Source organism: Sciurus vulgaris, assembly GCF_902686455.1.
Source record: "Sciurus vulgaris genome assembly, chromosome: 6".
NCBI classification, from domain to species: domain Eukaryota; kingdom Metazoa; phylum Chordata; class Mammalia; order Rodentia; family Sciuridae; genus Sciurus; species Sciurus vulgaris.
Window position 1 is genome coordinate 95,512,153 of NC_136466.1, and position 13,472 is coordinate 95,525,624.

At 35.7% G+C, this 13,472-nt stretch overlaps 1 protein-coding gene across 1 annotated transcript in view; it reads right to left on the minus strand.

Annotated features, from left to right (window-relative positions):
* ADGRV1 (adhesion G protein-coupled receptor V1) overlaps positions 1-13,472 on the minus strand; it is a gene marked incomplete at its 5' end in the record, with an annotated part of 585,014 nt that overhangs the window by 321,165 nt on the left and 250,377 nt on the right. The window contains 5 exon segments of the mRNA XM_079143469.1: positions 344-586; positions 3,736-3,907; positions 4,724-4,841; positions 10,275-11,380; positions 13,142-13,277. Of these exon segments, the coding sequence (XP_078999595.1) occupies positions 344-586; positions 3,736-3,907; positions 4,724-4,841; positions 10,275-11,380; positions 13,142-13,277 (1,775 nt within the window).

The following is a 13,472-nucleotide window of genomic DNA, read 5'->3' on the forward strand; positions in this document are numbered from 1 at the left end:
ACCCTTACTTTTTCTGATTTTACATAGTTACATTCTGAGAAAAAAAAATTAACTCTCACGAGATTTAATAGAACAGATTTATGCCAGAGACTTTGGATTATGTAATTAACTCTGTCAAAAGGAAAGAAAAATATGTTTATCATTTTAAAACAGGTTTTAAACCTGTCACTGATGAGAGAAAAACTGACCTGTTGCAAGAATAAAGCTTAGTGTTATAAATAAAATGTAAATTATGAATGTAACCTCAGAAAATAATATATCAATTATTGTCTCTTTCATTACTACACTTGTTACAGTTAAAGAAGACACCCTTAACATGTGTGACTACATGCTGCATGCTTACCTGAGTACTAAAGTTAACGGACATCGTCAGTCCTGTCCCAGAATCTCTTTCCACCTGCAAACTGACTAACGTGGACTTCTTCTGAGCTACTGCCAGTCGAGAACCCACAGAAAAATACACAAGGCTTCGAGGTTCATCACTTTGGAAGACTTTAATCGGTGCAAATCTGGCACTGTTATTTATTGCTGCTCCAGCAGTTACTTCATATAGTTCCACAAAAAAATACATTTCAACTTGAGGTATCTGACAACGACAAGAGAAAAATATATACAACCACTGCTAATTTATTTATATTATTGGGTAGTTCTAACATCAAGAAATGTTATAATATGTATAGATCATAATGGAAATGAATGTATAATTGAAAATAAAATTCTTGTTAGATTATCACAGAAATTAGATTTTTGATCTTTCTTTAAAAACACATTTACTTTTGAGGGTTAAGAGAAGGTAATAAGGAGGGCTAGGAATATAGCTCAGTTGGTAGAGTGCTTGCCTCACATGCACAAGGCCCTGGGTTCAATCCCCAGCACCACAAAAAAAAAAAAAAAAAAAAAGAAAAAGAGAAGGTAATAAGGAAACATCAAAGCAAGTTATATGCATGTGTGAAAATTTTACAAAGAAATCCATTATTTTGTGCAATTGATATATGCAAATAATTATAATTAAAAATAAAATTAAAGGGCATAGAGTTGGAAAAAATACATTTACTTTAAGTGAGCTTCTTACCAGAAAACCAGCATCTAGAGACAGCTTGATTAGTAAATGAGCAAAAGGACGAATAAAATATATTTATACAACATAATATTATAGAGATATAAAGAATGAAAGAAATGATCTAGTTCAGTATTTTGCAACATAGATGGATCTCAAAACATGCTGAGTGAAAATATTAAGTTTTAAAATGACACATATATATGCAGATGCATAAATAAATATTAAAGGATAAAGTTCCAATATCTTTTTGTTCAAATATATGTCGTTAATCGATATTTATACAAAAAATTAAAACAAAAAAAAATAACAAAGTCAAACTCAGGACAGCAGTTGCCTCAGTTGAAGGTGCCAGGAAGAGACCAAGGCAGGGTTTGGTGTTGAATTACACTGGGGGTGGGGGACAAAAGGGTTTCAACTTTGTGAGCTTTTACTTTGATATCTCTTCTTTTTAATGAGCTTCAAATGCATATGTCCAAATATTGATAATAGTAAATTCTATAATTCCACATGGATTTCAAAATCTCACAAACTCAATATCAAATTAGTCTAAATATATTTACTGACTGTTCCTTGCTCATGTTCTACCTTTGTACTTTCTCAACAGTCTCAAATAATTTATTTTCTAAAGCCTGAATCTGTCAGTCACCTATCTTTACTATTTATTCACTCTTACATATAATCTAAAAACCTTAGCAATATTATGAGCTTTCTGGCATGACTCCAAAAAGCTAAACCAATGTGGTTTTAACTACTCAGGTAATTGTCTATTTTGGTATCATTTTTATCTATCAGCATGGACCTTATTTATTATTTGCGAAATTTTTTTGTACTGGGAATTGAACCCAGGGGTGCTTTATCACTGATCCACATCCCCAGCATTTTAAATTTTATTTTGAGACAGGTCTTGTGAAGTTGCTTAGGGCTTTGCTGAGTTGCTGAGGCTGGCCTTGAACTTCTGATCCTCCTGTCTCAGCCTCCTGAGCCACTGGGATTACAGGTGTGTGCCACTGTGATCATTTTGGGATCATTTTGATAACCATTATGTTGTGAAATAATACCACAAATCCTTCATGCTATTCAAGAATAAGTCACATCTTAGTCACACAATAAATACCATTAATTTCATTTTGCTACTTGAAGAAATGTGTTTAGCTTTCTTATGGCACATATCATTCTCTACACTTTCTGATCAACTGTCAGTAAATATCGAAATACAGAAATATCTGTACTTGTTCCACTTTTGAGAAGCCAAATTTAGCAAATACCATAAAATGAAGCACTAGGAAAGTATGTATAACCATGTTCAAGAGCTATTATTCCCTAATGACCAAACGAGCTTAAATTCTCAATGGTTCCTTTCAACTGAAGATTTCAGCATATTACATAAAGTGTCTTGCTTTTATTTTCCAGTAAAATATTCCTTTTCATTGTGATGATGATTAGAACATTATGTACAACCACTTGCAGTCAAAAAGAATATATTATAATCTAAGTAAAGAACTATCTAAAATTGGGCAGTGTACAGTTGGTGCCTACATATAATTAGACCAGAGGCAAAAGGTATCTTCCCGTCAAAAAAGAAATATTCTATTCAAACAATATTCCTTGAGTCTACTGGAAAAACAAGACTCACAGATCATACCTGGACCTCTCGAGACTCCTAGACATGATTGGAGAGCTCATAAAAACAAATTCCATGTGTAACTACTAGCAGATTTCTTTCCTAGTTAAGTCAGACATACTCCAGGGTGATCTTTTGTCCAGACTAGTATAAAAATTAATTTTTCTGGGATCGGAACTGCCCAGAAGCAGAAAACCAATGTAATAAGGATACAATATCTTACTAAATTTTTTTTTTTTAATTTTGAGAAATGTTTAAACATTCTGCTTATTTTAAGCAGATTCCATGGGTTAAGAGCATGCTTTCTAAGTTAATCGTTCTCTCATACATTGTAATATAGAGCCATACAATAAATCATCAGGCAAAGGGCAAAGTGAGTTGAAATCAAAGGATGAATTCGCAACAGTTAGAGTAATCAGAGATACTAATCTTGTTGAAAATGACTCAAGAATTGTTTACACAATGAGTAACTGGGCCAGAGGACAAAAAAAAAAAAAAAAAAAAAAATTTTTTTTGCAAAAAAACACTGACAAGCTTATTTACAAAAATTCAAAATGTAGTAAATTTTCAGTCTAAAATCTGTGGTCCAGTAAAACAATTTTTTTTATTTAATGTTTTTAGTTGTAGGGTGACACAAATACCTTTATTTTATTTATTCAATTTTGTGTGGTGCTGAGAATTGAACCCAGTGCCTCATACATGCTAGGCAAGTGCTCAACCACTGAACTACAACCCCAGTCCCCCAGCCAAAGAATTTTGACATTATAACTAGGTAAGAATCTCCACAAAGAATCTCCACGTAAACAATATGCTTGAGTTTCCATAAAATGGTTTTAAAATGATTACTTTTAAAGAAACATTACAAGTTGACCATATTGTGGGAGCTGGGGCTGTAGTTCAGTGGTAGAGCACTTGATCAACATGTGAGACACTGGGTTGCATCCTCAGCACCACATACAAATAAATAAATAAAGGTACTGTGTTCACCTACAACTAAAAATATTTAAAAAAAAAAAAAAAAAAGTTGACCACATTGTGCTTCATCATTTCTTACCTTCCCTGGCTTGAGTTCGAGGCTGATAAAGCATTGTGTTTGACCGGCTGTACAGGTTGTGGTCCCTGACACAGAGAGAAGTTCATCCATCAGGTTCACCCCTTCTTTCTGGAGAACAGTGGCTGTTTTATTAAGTGTAACTCGCCAAAAGACCTGGACATCTTCAAAGGCCCTGTGAACAAAGCGAACCCACAGACAGAGTGTGGCATCCAGTTCATCATCACTGATAATGCTGAAAACGACAAGTTCTCCCCATGACAGAAAGGTTAAAGCTCAAGGTCTACACAGTATTCTTCAACTACACTCTATTTAGTGAATGAATAAGCATTTGTGGAACTATTCTATATCAGGAATATGAAAGCCAATATTTTTCTGCCTATAATGTAACAGAAATGTGAAAACAAAAATTAAAGAGAACCCCTGACTTAAGTATACACTGCTCACTTATCTTTTAACAAGAATTTTTCTGTGGAACAACACTACTGCTAAAAATGGCTCTTATTACAATAAAGGGCAAAAGATGACCTACATTTTCGCAGAACATTTAGGTGCAAAAAGGAAAATGTATGTGATATGTACATACCAAATACATTCATGGATGAGAATTCAAAGATGTTACTATATGTTATTAAATGCAAAGAAAATGTTGGTACTCCAAGCGTCCCTCCGAGTCTAATGGTATGTGGAGTACTCAGAGAATAGTAAACATGATGAAGTAATGACCTACATAATCTGATATCTGTGAAGTACTTTCTGAAGTACAAAACATTTGAGGCAGTTCTACATTATGATCATGAACTAAATGTGTTAAATCCCAGATCAAAGGACTACAGTGTCTCCACACTGACACAACCTATTCCATGCAGCCTACTATCAATGTTTCATCCTGTCTCCACTATGGTGTGAATCCCAATTAAACAGTGTATGAACACACACACACACACACACACACACACACACACACACACACACACACACACATGAACACCTGTTTGGCTGCCTTGTGACAACAAGATGCAGTCTTCTCCTATCAGCTCCTTCCCCCAGTTCAAGTCCATGCTGGGACTCCTCACTGAATCCTATGATTCCATTGTGGAGATCACTTCCTGAAAAGCAAAGTGGAAGGCTGTAATACATTTAATAATTTATAAGATCTTTAATCCCTCAAGAATCTTGCCAGCTCAGAGAACATAAGTGAAAAATCCTACTAATGAGGGATGGGAGCTCTTCACTAGAAATAAAACATCAAGGTAGGTAACAGTTTGAGAACAGAAGAAAAACACAAAATCCTACTTCCCACCTAACACACACATACTCATCTCTCTGAGGAGACCTTCCTTTCCATTTGATAGTACTTGACATTTTAAAGTAAATGTAAGTTCTAACCAGCAGCAGCTGTTTTACTTACTGCTGTCTTCCCAGCACCAAGAGGAGTGCTTGGCATGTGGTAAGCATTTAATAAATATTTGTTGAATGAATGAGCTCCATTTAACTGCTCTACCTTCCTAAAACTGGGCTGACCAAAAGATAGTTCACGTTACACCTTCAGTTATGTACCCCAGAACAAAACTGAACTACTAAGAAATTCTGAGCATTTCTGAGCAACATTTAAGATTATAGGAATCTTCAAACTAAAAAGATATAAACATATCTTTTGGAACAAAACCAGACTCCATACTACACTAATCACTTCAAATCCTGTCCAGCACATGAGTGAGCTTCCAGGACTAAAGAAATACCAATATATATTTTTAGCAACTTTCTATTTCCCAGTGGTCCTGTTTTGCAAAGTAATCCCAGAAGCAATGACCCTAAAGTAGTCACCTTCAAAAACTGCTTATATCCATCACTTGTAAATCTCACTTTCAAAGTTCCCAGGAGACAGAACTTCTGAAGTTAAAGCCTAGGTTAAGTTAAGGAAATAGAAACCACTTAGCTGTGTTGATTGAGGAGAGCTCGTAGTCAACAGCCCCTGCTCTATTTTCCAGGTCTGAAATGTAAGCAAATGTGGAGTCTACCTCTTATGAACAAGCACATGATGGGCTACAATGGTGCCTTGGTGTGTGTGGCCTTGGTGTGTGTGGCCTCAGCCAGTCCCCATTCTTACCAACTGATCACTACAGTCACTCCTTGGCTTGGCATCAGGATGTAACTGGTGATATACTACATAATATGACAGTAAGAAGTAGGTATGGTGAGATAGCAATTTCCCAAATATTTGTGTGATTCAGTGTACCTTACATAAGGAAAATGTGACAGACCTCACAGTTGCCAACTGTGTGGCAAGTTTTTCTCATTGTGTTCATATGTTTGCCTCATGCATTAGACTTGGAGCATTGGTAGGCATTGGTGTGCCATGCTGCCTCATAAACAGGGAAGCACTTCCTTTCCCCTTGCTACATTACCACTATTCTTAGTCTCCAAAGAGCTCTCTGCCTCCTCCCTATTCACGAAACAGGATCTCCTCATTATCCAGTATATGATAGGTGCTGCTTAGAATAGAAAGGAGTCTCCAGAGACCATTTTGACTAGTCTGGCCTGTACCAAACTAATTGATAAATATTTGGACTATCAGCCCTGATCGTATAACTGTAATAAAATATCTATGTCAAACAACAAAATTTCTATGTCAATGAGGAGAATGTTGACTGGTCAACTAATTTTAGTATGAATATACAGATGGCATTAAGCCAATGTAAACAACTTGTAGAATTGAATTCAAATTTATAATGTTCTTAATATAATGCTCACCACAAAAAACTGAAGTATCTGATATGATGCACATGTCAACTAGCTGGAATTAATTATTCCACATTGTATTCATAAGTGACAAAATCACTTTGTACCCTAGAAATATATATATAAATTGCCAAATTATAATAAAAAATGTATAAAAAAGAATCATGAGATAGCCTTGTTGCTACTCCAATTAGTGTAAGATATCAACAAACTGATCTATTCCACTTAAAGAAATATGGAATGATTTCAAAGGCAAATTGCAAATGATCACCAAAAGATTATGTAAAATGCATTAGGATGAAGGAAAGGGAGGGGGAGGGGAAAAGTAAAGACAGTGGAATAAATCTGACATAATTTTCCTATGTACATATATGAATATACCAAAGTGAATCTCACCATCATATACATCCACAAGAAATTAATTAAAAAAAATTATGGGTAAATGGCAGAAAGATCAACAAAGGGAAGGGAGCAGGGCAGGGGGAGGGAATGGGAGAGAGAGAGGTACCAGGGTCTTATTAGAACAAGATATATTCCATGTTGGTATAATAATGTCAAAATACATTTTACTATAATGTAAAACTAAAAAAAGAAAAGTTTAAAATGCATTGGAAACTCAAAAAAACATTTTAAGCAATTTAAAAACATACATATACATATATATGTATATACACATTTACATACTTACAAACACGCATACTAGTAAAATGGCTACATGAACCACATTAGGTCAAAAAGAAGAATAAAAAAGAGTTTAAATTTGTTTCACAAAAGATACAAAGAATTCCATGACAAGATCTTCAACTTTAGGACAGATTATGAAAGTGGTTGGTAAATCTAGAATACAGTTTTAAAGTGGGATAAACAATCATGTGTTTGAATGTTTAATTGTTTTTCTAGAGGAAGAACATGGACTTAAACATTTTCTTTATGTTGTGAAAGTTTAGATTTATAGACTGTGTAACTGGCTCTGATTTACATAACATATGCAATCCATTAAGTTGTAGCCTGCCACCTGAAGATATAGATGCAAAAATCCTCAATAAAATACTGGCAAATAGCACACAAAAACATATTAAAAAGATATGCACCATGATCAAATGGGATTCATCCCAGCAATGCAAGGTTGATTCAATATATAGAAATCAATAAACATAATTCATCACACCAATAGACTTAAAGACAAGAATCACATGATTATCTCAATAGATGCAGAAAAAGCATTTGATAAAATACAGAGATACTAGAAATAGAAGGAACATACCTAAACATTGCAAAAGCTATATCTGACAAACCCAAGGCCAACATAATTATAAATGGAGAAAACCTGAAAGCATTTCTTCTGTAAACTGGAACAAGACAGGGATGCCCTCTTCTACCACTCCTATTCAACCTAATCCTTGAAACTCTTTCCAGAGCAATTAGGAAAAAAAAAAAAATTAATGCCAATGACATGATCCAACACTTAGAAGACTGAAAAAACTCCACCAGAAAACTTCTAGAACTCATAAATGAATTCAGCAAAGTAGCAGGATACAAAATTAACAAATATTTTTTTGTTTTGTTTTGTTTTGTTTTTTTTGTTCAGAATTTTTTTTTATTGTAAACAAATGGATACATGTTGTTTCTCTGTTTGTACATGGCGTAAAGGCATACCATTTGTGTAATTTTAATTAACACAAATCAATTGTGTTCCTATACACTATATAATCAGCTGAAAGAAAAATTAGGAAAACTACTCCATTCATGATATCGTTAAAAAAAAAAAAAAACAACTTGGGAATCGATCTGAAAAAAAGAGATGAAAAACCTCAATAATGAAAACTATAGAAGACTAAAGAAAGAAATTGAAGAAGACCTAAGAAGATGGAAAGATCTCCCATGTTCTCGAATAGGCAGAATTAATATTGTCAAAATGGCTATGCTACCAAAAGTGCTGAATAGGTTTAATGCAATTCCTACTAAAATTCCAATGAGGTTCTTCATAGAAATAGAAAAAGCAGTCATAAAATTCATTTGGAAAAACAAGACTCCCAGAATAGCCAAAGCAATCCTTAGTGAGAAAAGCAAAGCAAGAGGCATCTCAATACCAGACCTTAAATTATGCTATAGAGCTACAGTACCAAAAACACCATGATATTGCCATTATAGAGGCATAAAGACCAATGGAATAGAATATAAAACAGAGACAAACCCATATAAATACAGTTATACTAGACAAAGGCACCAAAAACATACATTGGAAACAAGATAGTCTCTTCAACAAATAGTGCTGGAAAAACTGGAAATCCATATGTAGTAGAATGAAATTTAACCCCTATCTCTCACCCTACACTAAATTCAACTCAAAATGGAGCAAAGACCTAGGTATTAGACCAGAAACCCTAGACCTACTAGAAGAAAATGTAGGCCCAACACTCCAACATGTCTGCTTAGGAATTAACTTTGTCAACAGCACTCCTAAAGTGCAAGAAGTAAAATTAACAAGACTCCTAAAGTGCAAGATGTAAAATTAAAAATCAATAAATGGGATGGCATCAAACTAAAAAGCTTCTTCACACAAAGGAAACAATCCAGAGTGTGAAGAGAGAACCAAGAGAACTGGACAGAATCTTTGCCATCCACACCTCAGACAGGGTGTTAATTTCTAGGATATACAAAGAACTCAAAAGGTTTAACATCAAAAAAATTTTAAAAAATTAAAAAAAAAAAATAAAAACACCCCAAATAACCCAATCAGTAAATGGGCAAAAGAACTAAACAGACACATCTCAAAAGAAGATCTACAAATGGTCAACAAATATATGAAAAAATGTTCAACATCTCTAACAATTAGAGAAATGCAAATTAAAACCACACTGAGATTTCATCTCACTCCAACCAGAACTGCAATTATCAAGAATACAAGTAATAATAATTGTTGGTGAGGATGCAGGGGAAAAGGTTCACTCATACATTGTTGGTATGATGGAAAGATCTAACACTCTGAACTTTATTCTCCCCCACTGCTTTATTGTGGGTTAGCTTCCACATATAAATTATAAATTAGTGCAACCATTATGAAAAGCATCATGGAGAATCCTCAAAACACTAGGATAGAACCACTGTTTGACCCAGTTATTCCACTTCTCAGTATAAATCAAAATCAGCATATGATAGTGATGCAGCCACATCAATGTTTAAAGCTGCACAATTCACAATAGCTAAGCTATGGAACCAACCTAGGTGCCCTTCATCAGATGAACGGATAAAGAAACCATGGTGTATAGACACAATGGAGTATTACTGAGTCATAAATAAAAATGTGTTTATGACATTTGCTGGTAAATGGATGGATCTGGAGACTCATGCTAAGTGAAATAATCCAATCCCCCCAAAAAACAAAGGGTGAATATTCTCTCTGATATGTGGAAGCTAACCCACAATAAAGCAGTGGGGGAGAATAGAAGTTCAGAGTGTTAGACAAAGGGGATGCAAGGGAAGGGAGGGAGGATAGGAATGGGAAAGACGGTGGAATGAATGTGACATAACTTTGTACAAATGTGAATACAATGCTGAATCTCAACATCATGTACATCCACAAGACTGGGATCCCAATCAGAATTAAGACATAGTCCATGCATATATAATTTTATCAAAAATGCTTTATACTGTCATGTATAATTTTAAAAAAACAGTAAAAAATTAACTGTAGTTATTCAAGTAATTTGCCCTCTTAAGCTAAACTTAAGAGAGATTGATCTTTATACAACTTCTGGGCCAAAAAAGTACATGTATTACCCTTATCACTTCAAAGATACCTGCAATAATAATCATGGCAAAAGCTGCAAATCCAGTGGCATCCTTTCCCTTCACAATCTGTGCTCCCCCTTGAGGGTCTGTGAGGAACACAAAGAAGATTTCCTGCCCTTCAGGCTCATCATCATCCAAAATTGGAACAGATACTTTATGTTCTTTTTCTCCATCCAGAAACATAAGGACAAGACTTTGTTCTTCAAAGTCTTCTTCTTCAACTGCCCATGTTCGATTGGAGGTTTCATAGATATGCCGAAAGGGCAGCCCATCTGGTTGCTTCTGAGCACATCTCTCACCAAAAGTTTTAACTGTTATGCTGACATTGCCTTCAAACCCACCAGTTCTTTGGATAAGAATTTCCACAGTATTGAACGTGCCATTCTTCATCTCCTCTTCAACATAAACAATGGGAGGTCCAAGACTAAATGTTCCACGAATGGAAATACTGGCAGTTACAGTGGTCATGTCAGGCTTCTCAGGCATGGTAAATGAACCATGAAGGGTGACAAGGTCCTCAGGGGTGGCAGACATACCAGTTGCCTCAGTAATAATGGCAGCCATTTCAGTGGTCTTAGGAATGGATGTTAACTTGCTTGTGTCAGGATGTGTGGTCGAGTCAGTTTCTTCAGGAATGAGAGTGGAATCAACTGCTACAGCCACAGTTGTTGTGGGGACAGAAACATCCATGCCTGCCAGGTCATCATCATCCAATATTGTGACCACTGCAATACTGAAATCTAGATTCAGGCGTGGTCTCCAACTAGCATCCAACTTTTGCAATCCCCAAATTTCTACTGAAGTAAGATTAACATAAAAAATCTCTTCCATCTCATGAAGCTGGTCATTCATAATGGTTATTTCAAAGTCCACTTCAGTTTGGAATTTTTGAAAAAACATTTCCCCATTCTCTGTAGGCTCAAAGTCTTCCAGTGGCTTTGCACTTCCCCCAGTTGTCTCATAGGAAACTTTAATAAGATTGCTGTGAAACCCAAACAGTCTTTGCACATGTAATCTGACCATCCGTGTATCTTCTGAAATTGTGATATTTCTCGAACTTGGGGAAAACTGGAAGACGCCCATAGGTTCAATTTCAGCAATGGTGAAACCTGATCTGGAAAACATTAAACCGTGAGAATTGATTAAAAATAGGACTACCACACTCTAGAGAGTCTTCTTTTGTATGTTTATGTTGCTGCTCATGAGGGAAGTACCTTATAAATGACATGGCCTCACTGATTGCATACCTTACTTACTTATTAATAAGTAAGAGCACAAGAAATGAATAAGCAGGAGCCCAGTGGCAGAGACAGGAACTAAGCAGTCTTGGCTAAATGAAGAGCTCCTAGGTCTCTGCTTTGTTTCTCCGTCATCCTGGAGCCACTAACGAAGGGATCTGAAGCATCAGGCTCTCTTAAGATAAGTAAAAGAGAACCAAAACCTCTATGATGTTCTAGACATCGAATAGTGTTCTTGTCTACCACATAGGAATATTTACTACTAGAAACAAAATTCTTATCTCCTCCAGTTATCAGTAACGGGACTATTCTCTTATGCAAATGTAGCTAAAACTCTATATAAATTGGAAGAAACATCCATGCTTTAAAATTTTATCCTTTTCTTATATGATTTTTTATTGTGAACTAATAACTATATCAAAAATTGTAACTGGTGGTCCATCAGTCTAATTCTGACAACAGATATTTTCTTTGACTAACAGAGTTTATTAATATGTAAATAAATTATATGTAAATTTAAATGTCTTTAAGGAAGACACCCCAGGTCCTATCCCTCTATATTGTCAAGCACCTATCACTCAGCACATAAAATAGCCGTGGAGCTCAGTCTGTGACAAGACAGTCAGAGTCCAAATTATGGCCAAAACACTGAGCTGTGTGACACTAGGTTTATTACCTTATGTATAAATCATTCTTCATTTATAAAATGGGACAAATATCATATCTATTCGATATAGTTGCTGTTTGGAAGAATAAAGAATGTATGTGTGTATACACAGCCTAAAACAATGCTTGATTTAGGGTAAGCACTATAAAACTGGAAATTATTATTGGTGTTGTTAAAGGTATTTGAATTTATGACCTCTGAATATATCCTCTGGACAAGCATTTCTTTTCAAACGGCATATGTATAGTGTGTAATCTAAAGCCATGTTTGACTTCAATGACAGATACCCTCCCACATAAACATGCATGCATCCATAGTAGTTTTGTGCACATATTTTCCTCAGTTCACAAACAAGCAAACTGAGGAACAGAAAGACCAAGCAACTTTCCCAAAGTCACATAGCAAATCAGTGACAGAGTCAGGACTAAATCCATAAGTGTGGCTTTCAGGTCTGCCTTCTGCTGTTCCAGCCAAGCCTATCTCAGGCATGAGAAATAAACTGCTTTTAGGCAGGACATATTTAATTGCAAATATACTGAGTTCCAATGGATAGTTATTATAGATACATAGCAAAATGAAATAAAATTAAAATCAAGGAAGTACTCTTAAATAAACAACATTATTATACTACTGTGATGCTTTATTCCTATTTGTCCTCACTTGAGGAAATCAGGTATTCTCGGTTTGCAGAAGACAGTTCTCTTTAAAAACATGCATATTCGCCACCACAATGCCTACTGAGGCTGTAACCCCCAGTCAGAGGTCATGATGAGCTCTGCTAGGGGGCAGAGGTGGTGACTACCGAGACCCAGCCTCCTGGCAGGTAGGTGTCTTTGGCAGGCAGACCATAAGTTGCTTTACAGTTTCCATCTTCTTGAAGGACAGTGACCCCTGTGGTTTCTTCTATTTTGACTGATATCCCAGATGGCTCCTCAGAGAATTTCTGGGTTGAGAAACAGGTTGGTCTTACCGGAGTTGGGCTCCACCAGGAGCACTGCTCCGCACTCCCGACAGGTGAATGACGAAGGCCTCCAGCCTGCCAGGGCTGGGGAAGGTCCACAGCAAGACTCCTTTCCTTCGTTCCCCATGGGAAAATGAAAGGCTCCCTGAAAGGAATGGGAAAAGTGAAGCAGCTCACTCCTTGGTTCTTAAGTTGGAATTCGACTCTTCAACATGTAGGGAAATATTGTCTTTTCCAAAATTTTGGTAGAGTCCACAAAAGATACATCATTAAAAATTTGAGGAGAGAGAGGCACATAAACTTGTAGAAAGTTTAAAAAACTACCCTATACAAAATAAAC